This window comes from Octopus sinensis, linkage group LG18 (assembly GCF_006345805.1).
Source record: "Octopus sinensis linkage group LG18, ASM634580v1, whole genome shotgun sequence".
In the NCBI taxonomy this organism is placed as follows: domain Eukaryota; kingdom Metazoa; phylum Mollusca; class Cephalopoda; order Octopoda; family Octopodidae; genus Octopus; species Octopus sinensis.
This window is the reverse complement of record NC_043014.1, coordinates 13,536,549-13,562,742: the sequence shown is the minus strand read 5'-3', so window position 1 is coordinate 13,562,742 and position 26,194 is coordinate 13,536,549. Positions and strand designations below refer to the sequence as shown.

Sequence of the window (26,194 nt, the reverse complement as noted above, 5' to 3'; positions counted from 1 at the left end):
ATATAGATATGTGTACACACACACACATATATATTTAAAGAAGAAAATGCTTTCAGGATTTTATCATGGACAAAAGAAAGTATTTACATTATTATCAAACTATGCTACTGGTTTCAATTGTTTTAAAAGACAATTTAGTCATGATGTAGAAGGAAGATTAATTTAATTTAAATACATTGAAGTAAATTAAATTAATATTTTATGGTATCATTCCTGGAAGCTCACATACTTTTCTTTCAAAATGCAGTGCTGGTAGTTGCTTCCTTTGCTTGTTGTTGATTTTGTTAAGAATTTTCTAAGAAAATAAGTAAACTTTGAGATTAATTTAATTTATTTTAATTATTTTACCTTCTGTTACAGTATAAGTAAACATACTTTTAAAACAAGCAAAACCAAAATTTTCAAAAGCATTTTCTTCTTGTTTTTATTTTTAATATCAATTCTCTCATATATAAAACCTCTTAAATTTTCAATACAAATATATATATATATATATATATGAAATTAGAAAAAAAACACCTTTTATCAATTCAAAATGAACAATTAAATTACACCATCTAGAAAATTACATATAATAAAAAAAATTGAAATTAAAATAACAATAAAATGTCAAAGATTAAGTAAATTGCAAATAATAATAATAAAAACGTATTATATATGTTTTTATTATTTTTTGCAATTTACTTAATCTTTGACATTTTATTGTTATTTTATATAATTTTTCTATTATATGTAATTTTCTAGATGGTGTAATTTAATTGTTCATTTTGAATTGATAAAAGGTGGTTTTTTTCTAATTTTTTATATATATATTATATTGTGTGAAATTTGATTTAGTATTTCTAAATTGAATTTTTTTTTCCTTGTAAGTTTGGATTTTATTCCCTCAAATAATATATATATATATATATATATATATATATATATTATTATTTGAGGGAATAAAATCCAAACTTACAAGGAAAAAAAAATTCAATATATATATATATATATATATATATATATAGAGAGAGAGAGAGAGAGAGAGAGTGTGAGAGAGAGAGTGAGAGAGAGAGAGTGTGAGAGAGAGAGTGAGAGAGATTAGAAGTTATAAACAGGAAATACATATATTAGTAATATAAAGTGTTTAACAAGCATGGTGGGGGTGTTAAAAGTTGATTCAAAACATCTGATATAGAACTGAATACAAAATGTAGAGTCACATATGTATGGAAGGGCGTGGAGGTGCACAAGTGTAGCTTAAGGGTTAAGACCGTAAACTTTGCAATTAAGGATTTCTCAGATGTGATCCTGATGCATGGTATCTTGAACAAATGTCAAAATTCCCATAGCCTTGGGCCACTCTAAAATTTGTGAATGAAACTGAGAGGTACAGAAACTGTGGAAGCTTGTTAGTGTCTGTAATTCGAAAGACCTAACTTTGCCACACACTAGGTCATACTTGCTATTCCAGAAGGATTATTTTCCGGATAAAAATGTTTGTGGGATAATGCCAAGTCACTTATACACAAGGCTGTAAGGTGGGCTGCGATTGAGCGAGGAAAGTCATGCGGTGTCGTGGTTTGATATTGGTATATGGGTCACAGTTCTTTGGAAAATACTGCATAGCGAACAGGAAATTGACTATCTTGAGGATAGGAAACAGACTATGTAGTGATTAGGAAATGAGTCAGGTTGTGTGTGGGGGGGGGGGGAGTAGGAAGGAGCAGCATATGTAATTATATAGTTCTATATGTGGGTGAGCAGACACTCATAGTTTTGCTGCCATGTGTATTTGATGCACCCAGTTCGACATTGTCGACTTCTACCCTTCTGTATCTAAGCCCCTCCTTCTGAAGGCCCTAACTTTTGCTGAGCAATGCATCAGCATTAGTGACCTTGACATCAGAATTATCATGAATGCCAGAAAGTCAATTGTGGCCCATGACGATTCCTTCTGGGTGAAAAAAGAAGGCGACCCATTGTTCGATGTCTCTGTGGGGAGTTTTGACAGGGTTGAAATTGCTGACCTCGTCAGGTTATACATCTTGGATACCATCAAGAGACATATAATTTTCCTCCTTCTAATATAGGTTGGCCTCTATAGGAACGATGGCCTGGCTATCTCAAGCCATATGAATGACCACGCCATGGACAGGTTCAGGAAGGATTTGATAAAAATATTTAAGGAGTTCAGCATGTCCATAATGTTTACCATCAACTTGACTACGGTCAGTTTCTTTGACATAATCTTAGACCTGAGTACAGGCAAGTATTACCTGTACAGGAAACCAAATGAGGATACAGTATACATCCACAAGAGCTCAAACCATCTCCCCACTATAATTAGAAATCTGGTTCCAGGCATTAGTAAATGACTATCTAATTTGTCAGCCAATAGAGAGATCTTATACAGGGCCACGCCTCACTACAATGATTCTTTGGCTAGGAGCAGGTTTACTGAGAAGTTCACATATATGAACAACCCTCAAACACTCTATCAACACCTCAAAAGGATTAGGAGGAGGAAAATTATATGGTATAACCGCCCCCTTTCAACTTAGAAGTTTCCACCAATATAGCTAGGGGCTTCCTGTCGCTAATTAAGTAACACCTCCCCAGAGGCCCTAAGTATTACACACTCATCAACCCTCATAATATCAAGGTGAGCTACTCCTGCTTAGACAACACTGCATCTAACATAGCACGCATCAACAGACATAAAAATGCACCCACACCACCCCCAACCTGCAACTGCCGAAACCCCACCACATGCCCTCTCGAAGCATCTTGCCTCTCAAGGGCCGTAGTATACAGAGCCACCCTTACACCATCCAATGGCATTACTACGCACTATACAGGTATGACAGCTAATGACTTCAAGGGAAGATACTCCCAGCATATGCACTCATTCAGATTCAAGGACAGAGAGAATTCTACTTCTCTGTCTCGTTTTTTCTGGAGACTCCATGATTTCTGAGATGAAATACCCAGCATCATGTAGACTATTGTTGACAGAGCGCCACCAAATTCACTCGACACCCACAACTGCCAGCTCTGCCACCACAAAAAACTGCATATCCTCCAACAACCTGCAGTATCCATCAAAAAGAAATAAGATTTATCGTATTGCTGTCACCAGAGGTATGCCCTTCTGGCAAATTTCAGGCCTCTGACTGCTGATGACCTGGATATACCTATTTCTTTATTGCCCACAAGGGGCTAAACATAGAGGGGACAAACAAGGACAGACATAGGTATTAAGTTGATTATATCGACCCCAGTGTGTAACTGGTACTTAATTTAAGGCGGTGAGCTGACAGAAACGTTAGCACGCCGGGCAAAATGCGTAGGTGTATTTCATCTGTCGCTACGTTCTGAGTTCAAATTCCGCCAAGGTCAACTTTGCCTTTCATCTTTTCGGGGTCGATAAATTAAGTACCAGTTACGCACTGGGGTCGATATAATCGACTTAATCCGTTTGTCTGTCCTCTGTGTTTAGCCCCTTGTGGGTAGTAAAGAAATAGGTACTTAATTTATCGACCCCGAAAGGATGAAAGGCAAAGTCGACCTTGGCGGAATTTGAACTCATAACGTAACGACAGACGAAATATGGCTACGCATTTCGCCCAGCATGCTAACCTTAGCAACAGCTGCTACTTTGCACTGCCTGCACCAAGGTCACTGCTACCAACCAACCCCATGAGCAAGACTACCATTTACTAATCCCCAACGTTTACCAACCCCCAATGCATATCAATCCCCAATGTATACCAGTCCTTGATGCTTACCAATCCCCAAAGATTGTTTTGCGAATGTATATTCGCACCTGCATGCATGTGAATGCACATGTGTGTGTATGTGTGTGTGTGTGCATAAACATATTTATGAATACACTTGTGTGTGTGTATGCATGTATGTGTATATGTGTGTGCATGTTCACCCAAATGTGTATGCAGGCATGGTACATGCACCCATGTACAGATGTGCATGCTCACATCAATATATACATGCACACAAAACTATATGAGCATGTCTGTTTACCCATATATAGTTGCACATGCCACCCCTTCCTATTTCCTCACCAACAACCTGACCGACTTTCTAATCACTACGTGATCGATTTCCTGTCCTCCATGTCGTCAATTTCCTGTTCATCATGTGGTATTTTCCAACTGTTACTCATGTACTAACACCAACCCACGCCACTGCTTGACCATCCGCTACCAATCACAGCTCACCTTATTGTAATAACAATCAACTTCTGTCATTCAAATTCAAAATGGCTGATGACTAGCATCACGCTTAAAACTCAAGAGGACCAACGAATTTGAATCAAACTGTTTTGATCAATATAACTTTGATGGGTTTCAGCCAGTATAGGCCCATGCCATGTCTAACTTAATAGCACTTAATAGAGAGAGAGAGAGAGAGAGCAAAGGAGATAACTGGTATACAGAAACTGCTTTTACACAGTTTCATCCATCAAATCTAGGTTAACGAAGGCTATAATTAAAAAATTGTCACAGCACCATGAAGTGAGATTGAAACCTGGACCACGAATTGCAATGCAAATGCCTTAACCACATAGACATGCCCATACACAAACATACACACATAAGTGAGAAACATCATTCTGTTTAAGAGACATCAAGCATGTTAAATATATTATACATAATAACTGATTAAGGAAATATACCCCAACTGCGGATGACACCAGGTAGCCCAATACCAGCCAAATCTTCCTCAAATTATGTCCCCCGTGTCTTGATATGGAAAAGGTACATCGAATAATGTAATTTTTATTTTATTTATTTTATTTTACTTGTTTCAGTCATTTGACTGCGGCCATGCTGGATCACCGCCTTTAGTCGAGCAAATCGACCCCGGGACTTATTCTTTGTAAGCCTAGTACTTATTCCATCGGTCTCCGCTAAGTTATGGGGACATAAACACACTAGCATCAGTTGTCAAGTGATGCTGGGGTGGATAAATACAGACACACAAACAAACACACACATATATAAATATATATACATACGACGGGCTTCTTTCAGTTTCCGCCTACCAAATCCACTCATAAGGCTTTGGTCGGCCCAAGGCTATAGTAGAAGACACTTGCCCAAGGTGCCATGCAGTGGGACTGAACCCAGAACCATGTGGTTGTTAAGCAAGCTACTTGCCACATAGCCACTCCTGCACCTATTGTGCATCAAATACCCCCCCCCCCCTGCTGGACCATCAGTTGAGAGTTCTACTGCAACATTTTGAAGCATTTGAGGGAGGACATTAGGTAAAAGCAACCAAATCTGTGGAGTGCAAAGAAGTGGATTCTTTATGATGACAATGCACCCTGTCACCAAGCTTCCTCACTCGAGAGTTTCTTTCCAGAAACATGGTATCATTTCCACACCCACCCTGTTTGCCAGATTTAGCATGCACTGTGAAGATCTCAGAAGGTCCTCAACTCGCTTACAGAAAACGACTTCTAGGCTGGATTCCAAAAGTGGCAGGAACACTGGGACCAGTGTATTGCTGTGCAAGGTGGCTATTTTGAAGGAGATGATGTTAAAACTTAGGTAAATAAGTTCATCATCATCATCATCATCATCATCATGCAACGTCCGTTCTCCATGCTAGCATGGGTTGGACGGTTCGACTGGGGTCTGGGAAGCCAGAAGGCTGCGCTAGGCTCCAGTCTGATCTGGCAGTGTTTCTACAGCTGGATGCCCTTCCTAACGCCAACCACTCCATGAGTGTAGTGGGTGCTTTTTACGTGCCACCAGTACAGGTGCCAGGCAAGGCTGGCAACGGCCACAATCGGATTGGTGCTTTTTACATGCCACTAGCATGGAAGCCAGTCAAGGCGGCGCTGGCATCGACCACGTTCAGAAGGTGCTTTTTACGTGCCACTGGCATGTTATTTTTTATTAAACGTAACTAGTGCAAGAACTTTTTGATACCACCTCATATAAAGCACTCACACGAATTGGGCTACTTGGTGTCATCTGCAGTTGGGGTATATTTCCATAACCAATTATTACGTATAATAAATTTGACATGCTTGATATCTCTTAAAGATAATAATAATAATAATAAAAGCAAAATTGTCTGTATCTCAGTCTACATTTTGTTTTTCATAGACATACATCTTTTTTGGTATCAGGATGATCCTGGATTGAAAATCTGCCCTTTATTTGGTTCTTGAACAACCAGCATTGGGATCTGATTTAAAAGCATTAGGGTTATTTCTAGAGGTAAAGTTTGGCTGATTCACACCATTTTGGTTGGCATTAGTCAGAGGGGATCAGAAATCGAGGGTGAGATAAATGACATCTGCCTCGTTAATTTTACATCAAGATAGGAACTTTGGAACAAACTAGCCAACAGTTAGAATTCAGCTTTGAACTAAAACAATGGAATGATTGTACTACAGAATTCTCATCTGTTCTCTGATCAAACATCACTGAGGCATATGGTCATTACATGTATTATAGTTATATTGCATGTATTAAAAGTTTGCATGGAGCATAACTTTTAAGCTAGCATATATATTTTGTTGTGTTGTAACTTCCTACCCTCCAAAAAATTTGTTTCAACTGACAAAGTCACATAGTGAATCTTGCTGCTGCTGCTGCTGCTGCTGCTGCCACTACTGCTACTACTACTACTACTACTACTACTACTACTACTTTTAGTGACCATTGCCCATAAGCATTTTAGACACACCAATACAGCAGTAATTTTCATCTGTACAGCCCTACACTCAGAATTAAGTGATATCTAAACTAATAAATTCTATAGAGAAATCTCCAACCCATTAATAGGAAAGAAAAAAAAAATCAAGTGTCAAATTCTTAACATAAAAAAGAATGCATAAGAAAATATAATACTAAATCTGTCTAAATGTCGGTCAATAAACAATTTTTCAGTTTTGAATTTATTTATAGCTCAATAGAAAACCTTGTTGCTTCTAATTCTAGCGTAAACTACATTAAAGAAAGGTCTTTTATAATCGTATTGAAATTATACTTGCTAGGCAACTAGGCACACCCAAATTCAAAAAAGATCTAAGAGGCCTACTGAAGAAGGACATTCAAGCTGTAGTTAACACTTTGGCATTCAGATTATTGTCAAATGTAGAGGGTAAAGACCCCCTTCGGTCATGACTGACTATGGAATTGTACCTAGAAAATTACCCTCCAAGACACAAGGTTGTTTATGGAAGACCAGCAGTCGCCCAGTGTGCTGGGAACTTTTACATGGCATCGCATGGGCATTTATATATATGTGTATATTGAGAGACCTCCTTCGGTTATGACTGACCATGGGATTGCACTTAGAAAGTTACCCTCCCAGGCACAAGTCCGGTCAAGGTTGTTTATGGAAGACCAGCAGTCACCCATGCATACCGGCCTCCCCTCTCCACGCCACCAGTGTTATCCAAGGGAAAAGCAAAGGGGCCGATACAGCTTGGCACCTGTGATGTTGCAACTCATTTCTACAGCTGAGTGAACTGGAGCAACATGAAATAAAGCGTCTTGAACACAACACAGCTCAGTCCGGGAATGAAACTCACTATCTCATGATTATGAGCCGAATGCTCAAACCAAAAAATGCAGGGTAGGAGGGGGGGGGCTAGATCTGACTGGTTTGAACATGAAACAGAATATTTAGGCCTGATATAACCAGTTTGAATACAAAAGGATTAAACCACTTCTTTTGTATATTTGTTTACATTATTCAAGGCGCCCTATTTTAAGGATAAAACCGGGTGGGGTATTTGGTTGCTATTTCTAGCAGTTCAAGTAACCATACAGGGAGTCATTATTGTTGTTGTTTGTCTCCAAGTCAGTTCTCATCAAGCAAAACTAATTAAAAGCATTCCAGCAGTGACCATCCAGTTTTTTAAAGGCATAGTGTATTCTGGACTAAATTATCCAATGTGTCCTTTCATTTAAGAAGGTAAGATATATGAAGATTTGGCTGCTATTTCTAGCAGGTTGAGTCACTATATGGGGTTCCCTTGAAGACTCGGAAAATTAGTAGTTGGTATTGTTTAGCCTAAGTCAGCTCCAGTCACACAAATTTATAATCAAAAGCATTCTGGCCATGGTAATCACAATTATATTTCAGGGAATCTAGGTGCAGGAGTGACTGTGTGGTAAGTAGCTTGTTTACCAACCAAATGGTTCCGGGTTCAGTCCCACTGCGTGGCACCTTGGGCAAGTGTCTTCTACTATAGACTCGGGCCGACCAAGGTCTTGTGAGTGGATTTGGTAGACAGAAACTGAAAGAAGCCTGTCGTATATATGTATATATATATGTTTATGTATGTGTGTGTGTGTGTGTGTCTGTGTTTGTCCCCCTAGCATTGCTTGACAACCGATGCTGGTGTGTTTACGTCCCCGTCACTTAGTGGTTCGGCAAAAGAGACTGATGGAATAAGTACTGGGCTTACAAAGAATAAGTCCCGGGGTCGATTTGCTCGACTAAAGGCGGTGCTCCAGCATGGCTGCAGTCAAATGACTGAAACAAGTAAAATAAAATAAATAAAATAAAAATTACATTATTCGATGTACCTTTTCCATATCAAGACACGGGGGACATAATTTGAGGAAGATTTGGCTGGTATTTGTATTAAGAATGACCAAGTATAGGCTCCAACATGGTAGTGATAAATAGAGATCCAACATGGAAGTAGTTATATGAAGCTAAAATTCACATCCAGGTTTTGTACCAAGTATATGTCAGCCTGCACACACTGCAGTGAAGTGCTAGCTATGTGTAACATAGAGCAACATCCAGAGTGTATCACATTAAATTTACCAACCAATGTATTTCTAAAGTGGTTCTAAAGCTCTGCTGGTCTCCCACAGACAAGAGCTCATAGTTCTGCTTATCTTTAACTTCTTCATGATAGTATTTGATGCTTGTTTACCATAATTCACTCTGTAATAAACTAATACACACCATAAAGTCCAGCTAGATTTGCCTCCAGGTATTGCCTTATAACCCTCCCCACCACTTTCATTGCATGAATGGGATCCATCTGCCTACAGACTACAAGCCCAAAGTTATCAATTTGCAAATAGGAGGAATGCTTTATAACACAAAATTTAAATTTTTTACCATGATAAAATAATCTATTTGCTCAGATGTTCAAGTAACTTTTACACACACACATATTTACATACACAAACATACACAAAGTCACTTGCTGTTTACTATAAAAGAAAAACTAGAATATATATGGAGCAACCCTCTACAAATCAATAACACTAGGGGGAAAAAAAAAAAAAAATCAATTTTTTTTCCTAGTGCTATTGTGTTTAAAAACATCACTTCCTACAATATGAGCTTAGCTAGTAATTTCCTGGAAACATTTTTCTGCAACCTAAATGCTTGTAAACTTTTCAATAAGAATAATGTTAAAGTTAGCTACACTTGCTTGGAAAGCATCATAACCCAAGTATCCCACTACAACCAAAGTCACAGAAAAACACCCAATCCAAATACCACAATGCAATAGCAGCAACATTACAGCTTGCCAATTAATACCAAATGTCTCACAAGGGTACTTCTATACTGGAAAGAGATAATATATATATATATATATATATATATATATTGCCAGCTCTGTCTGGCAACCGTGTCGGTGGCACGTAAAAGCACCATCCGTTCGCGTCCGTTGCCAGCCTCGGCTGGCCCCCGTGCCGGTGACACGTAAAAGCACCATCCGTTCGTGGCCGTTTGCCAGCTCTGTCTGGCACCTGTGCAGGTGGCACGTAAAAAACACCCACTACACTCGCGGAGTGGTTGGCGTTAGGAAGGGCATCCAGCCGTAGAAACACTGCCAGATCTGACTGGGCCTGACGAAGCCTTCCAGCTTCACAGACCCCAGTTGACCCGTCCAACCCATGCTAGCATGGAAAGCGGACGCTAAACGATGATGATGATGATGATGATATATGAGAGAGAGAGAGCTCACAGAGAATTCATTAAAATATCTACATGGAGTGGTGAATATAAAGAGAAAGTTATATCAAATCTTGACTAACTCATTGCTAACAATGAATTTGGTGGCACTTTAATAATATTCTGTGTTAGAAGCCATGTGCGACGTTGATAACTTCTGTTTTACATAAAATACATAACCTAATGAGCATTGTTATGTGGCAACCATGGTTTCAGTTTATACAATCTAAAAGAATTTTCAGTGCATAAATGCCAATGGAGAAAAAGAATGTCATCTCTTATTTGCTTTACTAATATTTAATAAAATAAAAAGAAACAAAGTGATAAATGTTCTCTTCCTTCCTTCCTCGCCCTTTTCAAGCCTAGCCAGGCTCATGGGCCCGGTTTGCCGGTTTCTATGGCGTATGTGTTCCCCCCAGCTGGACGGGACGCCAATCCATCGCAGTGTTACTCAAGAAACATGAAGGAAGAGTGGGAAAAAGTTGTGGCGAAAGAGTACAACAGGGGTCACCACCATCCCCTGCTGGAGCCTCGTGAAGCTTTTAGGTGTTTTCGCTCAATAAACACACACAACGCCCAGTCTGGGAATTGAAACCGCGATCCTCCGACCGCGAGTCCGCTGCCCTAACCACTCGGCCATTGCACCTCCACAAAATGTTCTCTACTCAGAATAAAATTGTGCATGAAATAAATACATGTCTTTCATGTACAATACTAGAGAAATAGTCATTTTTACCATCAGATGGAGAAAAACTGAAGAATTTATAATAATAAAAACCCTATAGTTAAAGATATCTGAGAAGGCATGTGGTTTAGTGGTTAGGATAGTCAGCTCACAATTGTAAGGTTGTGAGTTTGATTCCTGGTGACATGTTGTGTTCTTGAGCAAGACACTTTATTTCATGTTGCTACAGTGCACTCAGCATGCAAAACTGAGTTGCACCTGTAATTCAAAGGGTCAGTCTCGTCACACTCTGTGTCATACTGAATCTCCTTGAGAACTATGTTAAGGGTACAGGTGTCTGTGGAGTTCGCATGTTAATTTTACAAGTAGGTTGTTTCATTGACTGGATCACCAGGAGTCATCATCATCAGAACTGACAGAGTGCTGGTTTAGTTAAAGATATGCACAGCTTCATGAAATCTTGCCAAATAAAAACAGAAAATTGAAAACCAGAGAAACTGAAGAGAATGTCAAAGTATTAAGGATGTGGAGGTTATATACAGGATGTTATATAAAAGCAGACTGCACACACAAACTCACACACACACACACACGCATATGAAAAGAAGCTTAATATTCGGAAGCTGTGTTTGGTTGCATTGCTGGGAATTGGAACAGAATTATTCAGTAACCAACAGAGACTTGCATGCAGTGATGGTGGTGGCAGCCAAGAGAAAAGTGATAGCTGGGCACTTACATCAGTTTTGTCCAAGGAATTAGCATCAACTAAGGGTACAGAACTTCCCTCCTTTGGGAGAGATGGCTTGGATGGGTGGACAGTAGAAGAAAACTGAACTTTTTTATTGACTGAGTCTACAACCTGGCATAGAAAATATTATCTGTAAACTAAGACATAACAAACAGCAAAGGAATCTGAGAAAAAATCTTACAAGGAATCTATTATCATTATTTTTATTATTACTATTATTATTATTATATGGTTTGGGATAAAGACAAAATTTTCCTTGCCTGAGGACATCTAACACTCAGAGGCTATATATATTATAGCCTTATTTTTTCCCCCTCCTCAAATTAAAAAAAAAATTTTTCTTTACAATTCTTGAAAAGTTACATTATGACAAAAACCGGTTTGAATTGATATATATATATATTTTATCAATTTTTCAAAATTTTCCATACACCCATTTTCATTAAAATTTTCTTTCAATTTAGCATTCTGCCTTTTTATAATTTTTCCTTGCCTATATATATATATATATATTAACCCTTTAGCATTTAAACTGACCATATCTGGCCCAAATATTCTACTGCTTTCAAATTCAAATTGGCCAGATCTGACCTCTTACACCTACCTCAAAATGTCATTCTAACACTAAACAATCACATCAGAATGTTGAAGCTATGAGATAATGCATAATTAATTCAAAGCAGTGTGAATAAATACATTACACCTGACAGAGTAATCTGAAAACTAAAGTGTTTTCAAGACCTTCAAAAATAATTGTATTTTTAATACTTAGCCAGGTATTGTCGTGTCTTTTCAATAGATTTTTATAGGATTTTGTAAGTGGGAAGTCAAATACAAATGCAGGCAAAATTCGGACAATGCCACACTCACTCCCATTCTTAATTAACAACTGGTACTTAATTTATCAACTCTGAAAGGATGAAAGGCAAAGACGACCTCAGGGGAGTTTGAACTCAGAACGTAAAATCAAAGTTCAAATAATTTGTTGAGAGAGGAAACAATAGAATAATCTACTGTTATTGAGAAGTCTCAAGAGGCCATTGTTACTTGATCTACTTCAGAAATTAACATGATTAGAACTAGAAGTAGAATAAATAGAGAGAGGCTAATAATAAGAATTACAGTTGGACTTTGTAGACGATAAAAGACACTTGAACTGTATTGATTGTACATTCTCTTTGAAGTTCTGTTGTTAAGATTATATCCAGGCAAATAGAATTATAAAAATATTAAATGAGAAAATAAAAGAAAAATTCCAATTTTGCCATTTGTTTTAATAGACAAGAAATTAATATTCAGTAATTTTCAGTTAACTTTACACCTTTATTTTTTTATCTTATTTTTGATAATAAAAATACTTACAAAAAATTTTTATTGGACAAAGTAATAAATACATGAGAATATTATACACAATAAAGCTTCTATTGTTAAAATAATGCTACAAGAAGTCAGATATTGATTTCGGATTCTTTTTCAAGGATACTAGTGATTAATACAAACCTGTATACCCGATTTCTCAACTCCGTTAAAAAAAAAAAAAAAAACAAAAAAACAAAGAAAAAAACACTTGATTGTGAGCTAATCCTAGTCAAATGATACCTTAACCATTCAAATATCCACATACTATTTATGTAATTATTTGTAAATAATGAATCCTGTGTTTTTTGTTCTGAAGTCCATCCAATGTAATATAAATGTGGATCATGTTGAGATCCAAAAGAAATTAAGGTTGCAAACATATTTATTTCAATGCAACACAATTACCAATACACGAGAAATGAGACAAAGGCCTATGTTAACGTGAACATCGTCAACACAGAGAAATGGTCACATTTACTTCACTCTAAAATTAAATGTCAAGTGTGATAAATAGATAAAAATAATTAGAATGATAATCACACAATAGTTTCAGTTTTTCTGAATTTCCACTTAGTGTATCCATCATGCTTATTACCATCTCTCTACCACTAACACTTATTCTAAAAGTCCACCACCACCACCACCACCAAAAAAAAAACATAAAAAGCATTATACAAACTATACTCTCCATCTTCCTCCTCAAACAACAGAAAGCATTTCATCACAATAAGAAGATTTGAATGAGGATTAAAGCATAATCCTCTGAGAAAAATCTCAAATAATTATCTGAGGTTTATTATTCTGTTCGATAAGCAGCATAAAAGAAAACAATCCATTAAAATCTCAGCTATTTCTCTTGTCATGAAGCTGTGATTCTCAACTATTTTATACCTATGGGCCCCTTTGATTCCTATTTTACTCCACTGGATCCCCATAGCCATTCAATGTTTAACAAATATTATTATAATTTATAATAAAATATTATAAGAAAGTGTATAAAAAAATTTTAATATTTTGTGTCTGTAGAAGTGTAACCAATTTATTGCGCAGGTGAGGCTGTGTGCTACGATACTTGCTTCCAGGTTCAGTCCCACAGTGAGGCACCTTTCAGTTTCCATCTACAAAATCTACTTACAGGGCTTTGGTCAGCCCGAGGCTATAGCAGAAGATACTTGCCCAAGGTGCCACGCAGTGGGACTGAACCTGAAACCATGTAGTTAGGAAGCAAGTTTCTTACCACACAGCCACGCTTGCACCAATGTTCATTTTGTTTTTTTAAATTAAGTATGATATGGGGGACATTTGGTTGTAAGTTCTAGCATGTCAAGCGACTGTGTGGAGGCCCTCTCATTAGGTCATCATTGTAAGATTTTCACGGTAATATCCACACACACACCATAAAAGAGTAGAGTTCACACCAGTGACAAATCACAACAAGCTAGCTAGAGTTGTTCAAGCCTTCGAAATTTCCACAGACAACTGGTATATGGAAACACTTCAACTGCCACTGATACTTTAAGAAATTCAAGAAAGGTTTGCGACTAACATAATACTAAATGATTGATGAGAACTATTTAATTGTTGCTATTTAGCCTCAGCACAACTCTGAGCAAATCTATCACCAAAACTGTTCTTGACATAACCATTTTTTAGACAGTGTATCTCCAACTACTGTATCTAATATATCTTTCCTTTTTTTTTAAGGTAAGACATAATGGTCTGAGAGAGATTTGACTGCTGTTTCTAGCAAGTCAGGCCATTATACAGGACAGGCATGGGAAATGATTTTTGAGAAGCTGACTGCATGAGACCTAGTTCATCATTAAGTGGGCCATGCTTCTAAAGATATAATTTGAGGTCATTTTTTTTAATTGGTGTGCCATTCCAAGAATCGTGCAGATACAGTTTGCTCATGATTAATACAAATACATCTGTAGGAAAACAGGACAATGAGTGATCTTATCTATTCCATAATTGGATATCATCATCTCATTATCATCATTTAGCATCCGTTGTCCATGCTGGCATGGATTGGATGGTTTGAGCAGAGCTGGTAACCTGAGGGGTTGCATCAGACTCCAGTCTGATTTGGCATGGGTTCTACAGCTGGATACCCTTCTTAATGCCAACCACTCCGAGAGTGTAATCGGTGCTTTTACATACCACCGGCATGGATGCCATTTGTGTGACACCAGTGTTTTCCATGACAACGATTTTACTTGGATTAATGGGTCTTCTACACAAGTACAGCATACTTTTTTTTTCCTACTCTAGGCACAATACCTGATTAGATTGACCCCAGTACACAACTGGTACTTAATTTATCGACTCTGAAAGGATGAAAGGCAAAGACGACCTCAGCAGAATTTGAACTCAGGACGTAGAGACATATGAAATGCCAGTAAGCATTTCACCCAGCGTGCTAAAGTTTCTGCCAGCTTGCTGCCTTAAAGGCATACTGCTGAAGGTCTTGGTCATTTGCTCCTTGAAGCCCAACACCCAAAAGGTACTTTTTACATGCTACCAGCATGTGTACCAGTTACTAATCACCAGCATCAGCCACATTGCCTCTGTGAGGCCCAATGCTCAAAAGGTGCTTTTTACATGCCACTCACATGGGTGAGAGTTACATGACACCAGCATTGGCCACAACTATGAACTGACTTATCTGGCAAAAATGAGTAATCTAGTGACAGACAGGTGTCCCATCCAAATGGGGAATTTATAACAGCATGGAAACCAGCCCTTATGAGTCAGCATGACTTGAGAAGGTACCTTTACCTTTAATGAAGACTTACTGCTAAAGAACTGCCAAATGTATTGGAGTGGATTATCAGAATTATGATGCATGAGGACATTTGATAGAAGTTGTACCTACTAAAGAGAGCTCAATTCATGTCTGTAAAGACATGGGAAAACTACTTGACCTATATCAAGTGGTTACTTAGCAAGGTTAAAAATCCTCATGAAGACAGCATGATTTGGTTCTTCTCTGATGAGAAAAACTTTGACCAAGACCAAAAGTGTAACAGGAGAAATGATTGATGGTTATCTGCAGACCCTTCTGATGCCTCCAGAGTGATGCACACTAAGTTTCCAGCAACTGTAATGGTTTTAGGAGTGGTGATAAATGAAGGTCATTTTATGTCAACACACATCTTTATACAGGGTCTTAGAATTAAGGCTGCTGGATACACTAAGATACTGTAGACCAGTGATTTTCAACTAGGGTTCCGCCAGTACAGTCCAGGGGTTCCGCAAGAAGTTACAAAACTGCTAAAATCGGCAGTAATTTTTAAGTCTCCTGTGCAGATATGTGTGCATAAGAGTATTAAATTATTGCACAGGGGTTCCTCGAGCCAGTGGAATGTTTCCTTGGCGTTCCGCTCCAGCAAAGAGTTTGAAAAGCACTGCTGTAGACAGTTGTTAAGCCCTGGATGGATGAAGTACATAGTAGCAAGCCATATGGGTCTCAGCACTATCTCACAAAGCTCACGTAACTCAAGACCAGATATCAGACAGTCTTTACAATAATATAGCACCAAACTTTGGCTTCCAAACATGTCAGATCCCATGGATTATTATGTTTGAAGCCTTGTTAAAAAGACATCTTCACAATACCATACTTCACTGAAGGCCACCATTGTTCAGGTGATTTCTAAACAAATAAGGTTCGTTTAGTGCAGACATATCACTGATTCCTGTTCCACACTGAAATGTCATCAAAACTGAAGGCAGATTCAGAGAATAACCTTTTAAGAAAGCTTATCAAGAACATATGTGCTCACATTCTTCATAAAATACATTTGGTTTTTGATAGATTAGAGTTGTTATAAAATCACCAAATAGGTCCTCAAATATTTCTTGCACCCTGTATAATATCATCTATGAAAGTGGTAAAAATGGCCCAGCAGGAGAGCTAGCAAACAGCCATCTTATGGAGCATGTGTCCCTATCACATGACATCTTTTTCTATGTCTGAGGGCAAGGCACTTACTTAATTTTGATCGTCTCTGCTTTGATTGTTAATGGAGAAGAATGCTACTTGCTATAATAGACCAGGTTCCAATCAGGAGAAATTCGATTGGTCCCTTGTCCAAACATTACAAAAAATGATTTTTAAGTACCATTATGGAAGTTTCTTGTGAAATGTAAGTTACTAACACATTGAGGAAGAGAATCAACAAAACTCCTGGAAAAAAAAAACAGGTGTGTGTATATATGTGTGTATACATATATATATATATATATATATATATATATATATATATATGTGTGTGTGTGTGTGTCCCTTTCTGTAGAAGAGCGTAGGCTCGAAACGTTAAAGACATTTTTCAATTCCCGAGCGTTATACTAATACAGCTGTTTGTTTTGTACACCACCTGTCTTCGTCTCTTGTTTTTTTCATAAACTCTCCCTATATATATATATTGCTTTTGACAAAATATAATTTTTGAAAAAAATTGAAAATGTATAGAAAATTCTAGCTTTGTTATATCTGGTGAAATATTAAATCTTATTTGGAATCATGGGAAAATTGGTTTACACTTACTTTAAGCTCTTTATTTTCTCTAATTTCTGTCACATCAGGTATTGGCGCCGTCTTAGCTGGAGTACCACTGTCTTTAACCAGTCGCCTATCCTGAGTGTCTTCTACAGCTGTCTTGTGAACTAAGTTAGCCTCTGTGAAATCTGGATGTTTAGTGTTGATGTAAGCAAGCTCGACAGCAACAAGGTTTTCTACCTGGAAAATGAAGAGAAAAGCATAAACGACAACCAAATACTTGAACTCATAATGACAACTGAATAATTTCATTTATGTTGGTTAATGGAGAAATGGAGAAAAAAATGAATAAGAAGAGTCCAAAGAAATTTGTGATAGACTGTATCAGTAAAAAGCATAAAATGTAACAAGTTTGGGTTATGAAGAGAAGCAGTTCAAAAGTATCAAGCATAGAAAACAAAATAGTTAAATGTATGGCTACTACTTGGACAAGTATGTACATCTCTCCTCATTTATCACGGGAGCATGGTTCCTAAAACAACACAGTGATAAATCTATCATCTGCTTGTACTTTGTAAATGGTAGATTCCTTGGCACCAAACTCACAGGCTGCAGCAGCAAAGCTTCCACAACCACATATTTTCTTGATCATAGAAAATACATTTGTCTGCATTGTAACCAGCCCACTTATGCGTACCTTTCGTTTCATTGGACACTAAACTCTGCTTGCGAAGACCTGTTGAGGCAAGTGAAATTGAAATCAAATTCGATGACTGGCATCCGTGCTAGTGGGGCGCAAAGAGCACCATACGAGCGTGATTGTTGACAGAGTGGCTAACTGGCTTCCGTGCCAGCAGCATATAAAAGGCACCATTCGAGTGTGATCATTACCAGCGTCGCCTTACTGGCACTTGTGCCCTGTGCTAGTAGGGTGCTAAGAGCACCATCCGAGCGTGATCGTTGCCAGAGTGGCTAATGGGCTTCTATGCCGGTGGCACATAAAAGGCACCATTCAAGCATGATCGTTACCAGCATCGACTTACTGGCACTTGTGCTGGTGGCATGTGAAAAAAGATTTGAGCGAGGTCGTTGCCAGTACTGGCTGACTGGCCCTGTGACGGTGGCACGTAAAAGCACCCACTACAGTCTTAGAGTGGTTGGCATTAAGAAGGTCATCCAGCTGTAGAAACTCTGCCAGATCATGATTGGAGTCTGGTGTAGCCATCTGGTTCGCCAGCCCTCAGTCAAATCGTCCAACCCATGCTAGCATGGAAAGCGGACGTTAAACGATGATGATGATATTTGTTAGGATTAAGCGCCTTCATATTGTTTTTTTCCCCCACTGGTCCCATGTTGATGGATACAAGTACATAAATCCATATAAAGCATACATAGCCTCACAGCATGGTCATGTAAACACAAGCGATAGCCCATGCATTCTTATTTCTTTACTGCCCACAAGGGGCTACACACAGATTAAGTCGATTATATCAGCCTCAGTGCATAACTGGTACTTATTTAATCAACCCCGAAAGCATGAAAGGTATAGTCAACCTCAGCGAAATTTGAACTCAGAACATAGCGGCAGATGAAATACCTACTTCTTTACTACCCACAAGAGAGGGCAAACAAGGACAGAGAAGGGGATTAAGTCGATTACATCGACCCCAGTGCGTAACTGGTACTTATTTAATCAACACCAAAAGGATGAAAGGCAAAGTCGACCTCGGCGGAATTTGAACTCAGAATGTTGTGGAAGACAAAATACCACTAAGCATTTCGCCCAGTGTGCTAACATTTCTGCCAGCTTGCCGCCTTATAGGCCATGCATTCTGGTTAGCTGAGCATTCTAGGTGGTCGCTGGGAGGCATTTTTGCAGTAGAAGAATCTTTGATTGCCAACCTGTCATTAGAGACCAATACATGATAAGCATAACACGATTCCCAACTGAGCATACTACGAGGGTGGTCATTAAAGATTTCCCCTGATACGCTTCCGGTTATTGCAGGAAACGGAACTTGTACAGGTACAATCATACATGTCTCTACATGTCACATTGTAAATTGCAGCTTTCCACTAGTATTCTTTTGTCTTTTACAGCTGCTGAAGTGGACTAAGGAGATATAATGGAGGCAGTTGAATGCAGATCAGTTATCAGGTTCTTATAATTAAAAGGTTGTACACCAAAAGAGACTTTCGATGAACTGAAAGGAGTTTATGGTGATGATGCACCATCATATGACGTAGTAAAGCACTGGCATCGCCAGTTGAAATGTGGCTGGACATCGATGGGAACTGCTCCTATTCCTGAACAACCACATGCTGCCATTGATGACAGCACCATCAACAAAGTGGAATCCACCGTTTTGGAGAATTGCCACATAACTATTCGGTAACTAGCCCAAGAAGTGAAGTGCAGGGGCCATCTGCACAAGAAGAAGTTGTCTGCATGATGGATTCCTCAGATGCTCACACCTTTTCAGAAACAAGAACGCGTCAATAGCTCCCAGGCTCTTTGGTAAAATACCAAGAAAAAGAGAAGGATGTTTTCAGCAGACTTATCACACAGGATAAAACATGGGTCCATCACTATGATCCTGAGACTAAAGTCCAGTCGAAGCAATGGAAGTGTGATAACTCACCACCGCCAAAGAAGGTTCATGTCCAACCCTCAACAGGCAAGGTGATGCTCAGTCTCTTGGGACCAGCGCAGAATAATGATGATCGATTTTCTGGCAAAGGGCACAACAATTTATGGGGCATATCATGCTTTTCTGCTACAGAAACAGTGGGACGCCATCAAAGCAGAGAGGTGTGATATGCTGACCAAAGGAGTCCACCTCCTCCAAGACAACACCCCAGTTCACAATGCACCTGTTGCCCAGATGAAAGCACACTCCTACAGCTATGAAATCCTTCCTTATCCTCCTTACACTCACCATCTGACTTCCATCTCTTTCCAACCAAGAAGTCATTTTTTGAAGAGGAAGCACTTTCTGGACAATGATAAACTTATTTCTGAGATAAAGTTTTGGCTCCTGACACAGCCTATCAACTTCTATAGACAAGATCTTCACAGCTGCATAAAACAATGGGAGAAGTGTGTCACCATTGGTGGTGGCTATGTAGAGAAGGACTAATAATTATGCCAAGTTTTGTTTATTGCAGTCCTGGGAAGTGGGTGAGAGGAAATCGTTACTGAACACTCCTCGTATGTTATCCTGGTGATAAAGTTACATGTATTAATAACACATTTTTAAATAGTTGACATTTTTTACACTATAAAAAGTATAGTCTCATTCAAATATTTATAATTAACCATGCTGTTAATCTAACTTTAATTACAATGCTTAATACACCGTTTTGCAAGCCATCATATTCCTCCAGACCCACTGATACTGCCAGATTAATTCGACTTTCATCACCTTAGATATAATAAGTATCACTCTTTAACAAGAAGTTCACTTACCATTGCATTGGTTGGTGGTAGACGGCGCCGAAGTAAATATGTAACAACATCCACTATTCTTTCATGTAATTTCGGAAACCGCAACATTTCTTGCTGGAAAGAAGAAAGAAATATTCAAATGAAAAATCTCAGATTGATAGAGTTTGTTCATGGCAGCTTATGCAAATATTTTAGTTAAGTTAAGTTAGTTAAGTTAAGTTAATTTTTTGGCTCAAAAAGCAAAAAGCAAGGCCATGTAGGGGGACATGGAGTTATGTACAGGGTGGTGTTCATGCAAAGAGTTCAGGTCATTTGTGGTCAAGGGAGACTTTGAACCGAGCGGTTGTCGGCATCTTCACTATCTCGTCCGGCAGCTTATTCCACGGATCCGCAACCCGGACGGAGAAAGCCCCTCTCCTTCGATTGAGATGAAATCGTCGCAGATAGAGCTTTTCAGAGTGACCCTGCAGCCGACGCTCTGGAGCAGGAGTGAAGAACAGCTCTTTCAAGAGGTTACACTTTCCGCTTATGATGTTATGAGCAAGAATGAGATCACCACGGCGGCGGTGTTTTTCTCGAGAATAAAGGTCGAGGGTCTTCAGCCTTTCTTCATAAGACAAATGCTTGAGACCAAGAACCATGCGGGTAGCCAGCTTCTGGACTCTTTCAAGCCTCAGGCTGATCAAAGCCATGTGGATAGATTTAGAAAACAGGAACCAAAATAAGCACGTGCTTTGTGTGTGTATTTAAAAAACACTGGTGCTGGTGCCACATAAAAAGCACCCAGTACACTCTGTAAAGTGGATGGCATTAGGAAGGTCGTACAGCTGTAGAAACCAAGTCAAAACAGACCATGAAGCTTTGTGTGTACCCAGCCATGCCAGTTCCTGGAAAACGAATGTTAATGATGATGATATATATATATATATATATGTGGTAGGAGAGAAACATGTCCGCATGGATGATGGTTCACTTGCGTTAATGAGGATGCAAAGAGAGAGGTTTGGAGATGCCACTATGAAAGGCTGCTCAACAAAGAGAATGAATGGGATAAAGAGAGTCTGCCGAATGTCAACCCAACAGAGGGACCAGCCATCTGAGTTGACAGTTCCATGGTAGTTAAGGCAATTAGAAGCATGAAGACAGGGAAAGCCCCAGGCCCATCAGGAATTACTGCTGAGATGCTCAAAATATCTGGCAGTGTCGGCTATAGCCTAGTCACCCGTATAGTTAACCAGGTGATACACAAAGGAGTCATACCCAATGACTGGTGTAGTAGCATAATAGTCAACTGCTACAAAGGTAAAGGTGACGCCCTAGATACAAGTAATTACAGAGGTATCAAGCTGTTGGATCAGGTAATGAAGGTTACGGAAAGGGTCATAGCCCAACTGATTAGGGAGAGAATCAACCTGGACGAGATGCAGTTTGGTTTCGTGCCAGGGAAAAGCACCACCAATGCCATATTTCTGGTGAGACAGCTGCAGGAGAAATACCTAGCCGAAGATAAAACTCTGTACCTGGCTTTCGTTGACTTGGAGAAAGCCTTTGACAGGGTCCCCCGATCCCTTATCTGGTAGTCAATGAGGAAACTAGGGATAGATGAATGGTTAGTGAGAGCTGTGCGTGTTAGTAAGGTGAGGGTTGGCAACGAGTACAGTGAAGAATTCCGGGTAGAGGTTGGGGTCCACCAAGGCTCAGTCCTCAGCCCCCTCCTATTTATCATAGTCCTCCAGGCAATAACGGAGGAATTCAAGACAGAATGCCCCTGGGAGCTCCTCTATGCTGATGACCTTGCTCTAATTGCTGAATCACTATCAGAACTGGAGGAGAAGTTTCAGATGTGGAATCGATTAGAATCGAAGGGCCTTAGAGTCAACCTAGCTAAAACCAAAGTCCTAATAAGTAGGAAGGTAGACAATCCACAAATGTCTTCAGGAAGATGGCCGTGCTCGATCTGTAGAAAAGGTGTAGGTAGAAACTCTATAAGATGCACCAAGTGTAAGCTATGGACACATAAGAGGTGTAGCAATATCAAAGGAAGGCTAACTAGGAATATAGTTTTTGTATGTGACAGATGTTCTGGTGCAATAAACACTCTGCCACATTCCAGGGAGACAAACTGAAATAGTTGAGAAAGTCATAGTGTCCAAAGTAACTGCCAAAGTGAATCTGAGAGTAAGACTCTTACCTCTGCTGATGACAAAAGGCCTCTCGCTCAGAGTAAAAGGCAGACTGTATGACGCATGTGTACGAACAGCCATGCTACATGGCAGTGAAACATGGGCCGTGACTGCTGAGGATATGCGTAAGCTTGCAAGAAATGAAGCCAGTATGCTCCGATGGATGTGTAATGTCAGTGTTCATACCCGGACAGAGTGTAAGTGCCTTGAGAGAAAAGTTGGACCTAAGAAGCATCAGATGTGGTGTGCAAGAGAGACGTCTACGCTGGTATGGACACGTGGTAAGAATGGATGAAGATAGTTGTGTGAAAAAGTGCCACACCCTAGCGAAGTTGAGGGAACCTGTGGAAGAGGTAGACCCAGGAAAACCTGGGACGAGGTGGTGAAGCACGACCTTCGCTCTTTAGGTCTCACCGAGGAAATGCCCAGAGACCGAGACCGAGATCTTTGGAAGTATGCTGCGTGAGAAGACTCGGCAGAACAAGTGAGGCCATAACCCATGGCCCCTACCTGGGACGTAGTCAGTCCACCTGTGCATACCTTCCTTCTTGGGACACATAACTCTACTAGTGAAGACCTGTTGAGGCAAGTGAAAATCAAATCAAAATCGAAATCAATCAACATCAATGGAATTTGTAGTTTGTGGTACCAGTGCCGGTGGCACATAACAGAACCATCAGAACGTGGCCGTAGCCAGCACTACATCGACTGGCCTCCGTGCTGGTGGCACGTAACAAACACCATCCGATCGTGGCTGTGCCAGCCTCACCTGGCCTCTGTGCTGGTGGCACGTAAAAAGCACCATCCGAGCGTGGCCATTCGCCAGCCTCGTCTGGCACCTGTGTCGGTGGCACATACAAAGCACCCACTACACTCACGGAGTGGTTGGCGTTAGGAAGGGCATCCAGCCGTAGAAACACTGCCAGATCTGACTGGGCCTGATGAAGCCTTCCGGTTTCACAGACCCCAGTTGAACCGTCCAACCCATGCTAGCATGGAAAACGGACGTTAAATGATGATGATGATAATGACAAATACTTACTCACTAAATAGATGAAGTTATTATATTTGTGTGGAGAGACTCCAATATCCGTGAGAATGGAACACTATACAATATAACAATGTATAATGACAAATACTTATTCACTTCGTCCAGTCATTGATACATTCACAATTGGCTGACTAATTACACTGACTAAGGCATCAAGGTCACACACTCACTGCATCTATTGCACAGCTGTCTATAGACTCAAGATCCAAGTGAATTGCAGGTTCCAAGTTTGGTGAAGGATGTGAGTGTGCACCCATGTTCAACATTTTGTGATGGCTGTAAACAAGTGTCACCATCATACAAGCGAAGCTATTTATTTTTTGTCTTCAATAAAAAAACATGTCTCGCTAGAAGAAAATATTATATCATGTGTGTTCAATTAATTGTAATGTGTGTGTGTGTGTCTCACTGTTTGTGTATATGAGCATTTTAGATATGTTTGAATGTCTAATGTCTCTCTCTATCTCTTTACTCTTTTACTTGTTTCAGTCATTTGACTGCAGTCATGCTGGAGCACCGCCTTTAATTGAGCAAATCGACCCCAGGACTTATTCTTTGTAAGCCTAGTACTTATTCTATCGGTCTCTTATGCCGAACCGTTAAGCTACGGGGACATATACACACCACCATCGGTTGTCAAGCGATGTTGGGGCGACAAACACAGACACAAACACACATATACATATATACGACGGGCTTCTTTTCAGTTTCCATCTACCAAATCCACTCACATGGCTTTGGTCAGCCCGAGGCTATAGTAGAAGACACTTGCCCAAGGTGCCACGCAGTGGAACTGAACCTGGAACCATGTGGTTGGTAAGCAAGCTACTTACCACACAACCACTACTGCGCCTATATCTGTCTATCAGTGTGTTTATATTTTTGTATGTGTGTGTTTTTGCTTCCAGCACCAAAAAGTATAACCACCAAAACAGGCTGAATGTCCAATCGGCTGGGCCATACCATCAGCATCCAAAGAGCTGTGCCCAACCATCTCATCCCGACTCCAGATTTATCATCCAACTAAATATTCGACAAGGTTACATTTCAACTCAACCAAAAGAAAAGCATTTTTCAATAAGCAATAATTAAATATCAATCTCTGACCTGTGTTCCACAATGTTGAATGATTCTTTGCATCTCCTCATGAACAAGTTCCACACAGCGTAAACTTGGCTCTTCCAGTCTACGAATTTGACGTTTCACTAACAATTCAAATGAGATTTCAGGAACAAATAAAGATGGCCTGGGTCCCTATCAAAACAAAGAATGCAAGATTTAGCAATAACAAACAGTTTTTCACTTTATTATTATTATTATTATCTGTATATATATAAGGCAAGATGTGTGTGTATGTGTGTACATCCACAAATTAGCATGCATGTCGATCAAATTTTAGGAGGACATTCATCAACATCCTATCTGGGTTTTGTCAACTTATTTTTTTCCCAAGGCACCCGCGGATGGTGGTAAAATTCTATTTTCAGCCATAGCTTTTTGACAGCGTCTAACAAAAACAAAATAAGATAAAGAAAAGTGGAAGAGGGGCGGAGTTTCACAGGAAAGACAAAGTGAGAGAGGGAGAGAGAGAGAGTAAATGACGACGTTCATAAAAATCTATTTTCAGCCTTAGCTTTTTGACGGCGTCTAACAAAAAAAATAAGATAAAGAAAAGTGGAAGAGAGTTTCACGGCATCTAAACAAGAAAACGGGAAAGACAAAGTGAGAGATAGAGAGAGGGGGAGAGAGAGAAAGTGACAACGTTCATAAAAAATAAAATGTAAAATGTTTTGTTTTTTCTTAAACAAGAGATATAGTGTTCAAATTCAGCATGTTTTTGGAAGACATATATTTTATAATCATAGTATATATACTTTCTCACACAACAATTACAATATATTTATTTTAAATCATTTATTTATTTTAAATCGTTCATCTTTCTTTCCCCTCTCTCTCTCACACACATTACTTTGGGTGCAAAAGAGTTTTGTTTTTATTTTACGCCGAGTAAAAAAGTGTTTTGTTGAGAGTCGATATTACTTAGTTTGGTTTGAATAAAGAACTTGATTAGCTTAATAATTGTAACTTAATCCTGGGCAAGGCCGGGTTATACTGCTAGTTATTACTATTATTAAGCATTTGGTTAGTTTCAGGTAAATTTATACTACGTCACTTGCTACACCTGTGTTGCTGGGTGGAGGTAGGGGTGCAGCACTGTGTTCTTGGGAGTGTGCAAACAATTCCTGATATTGTATTGCA

At 39.3% G+C, this 26,194-nt stretch overlaps 1 protein-coding gene and 1 long non-coding RNA gene across 5 annotated transcripts in view; one reads left to right on the top strand and one right to left on the bottom strand.

The window, feature by feature from the left end:
• LOC115221341 (dynamin-1-like protein) overlaps positions 1-26,194 on the bottom strand; it is a 162,579-nt gene that overhangs the window by 48,218 nt on the left and 88,167 nt on the right. For 2 of the 4 annotated variants that reach the window (XM_029791516.2, XM_029791518.2), the window contains exons 10-13: positions 25,043-25,189; positions 20,723-20,815; positions 17,302-17,493; positions 11,379-11,501 (exon numbers count right to left, since the gene is read on the bottom strand). In XM_029791516.2, coding sequence (XP_029647376.1) covers positions 11,379-11,501; positions 17,302-17,493; positions 20,723-20,815; positions 25,043-25,189 — 555 coding nt within the window. The remainder of the gene's footprint in view (positions 1-11,378; positions 11,502-17,301; positions 17,494-20,722; positions 20,816-25,042; positions 25,190-26,194) is intronic. The other 2 variants (XM_029791517.2, XM_029791519.2) reach the window with 1 other exon arrangement.
• On the top strand, positions 8,198-23,028 carry LOC118766879. Its single transcript, XR_005002790.1, has 4 exons — positions 8,198-8,208; positions 21,002-21,008; positions 21,758-21,760; positions 22,885-23,028. It is a non-coding gene; the product is annotated as an uncharacterized LOC118766879 (long non-coding RNA).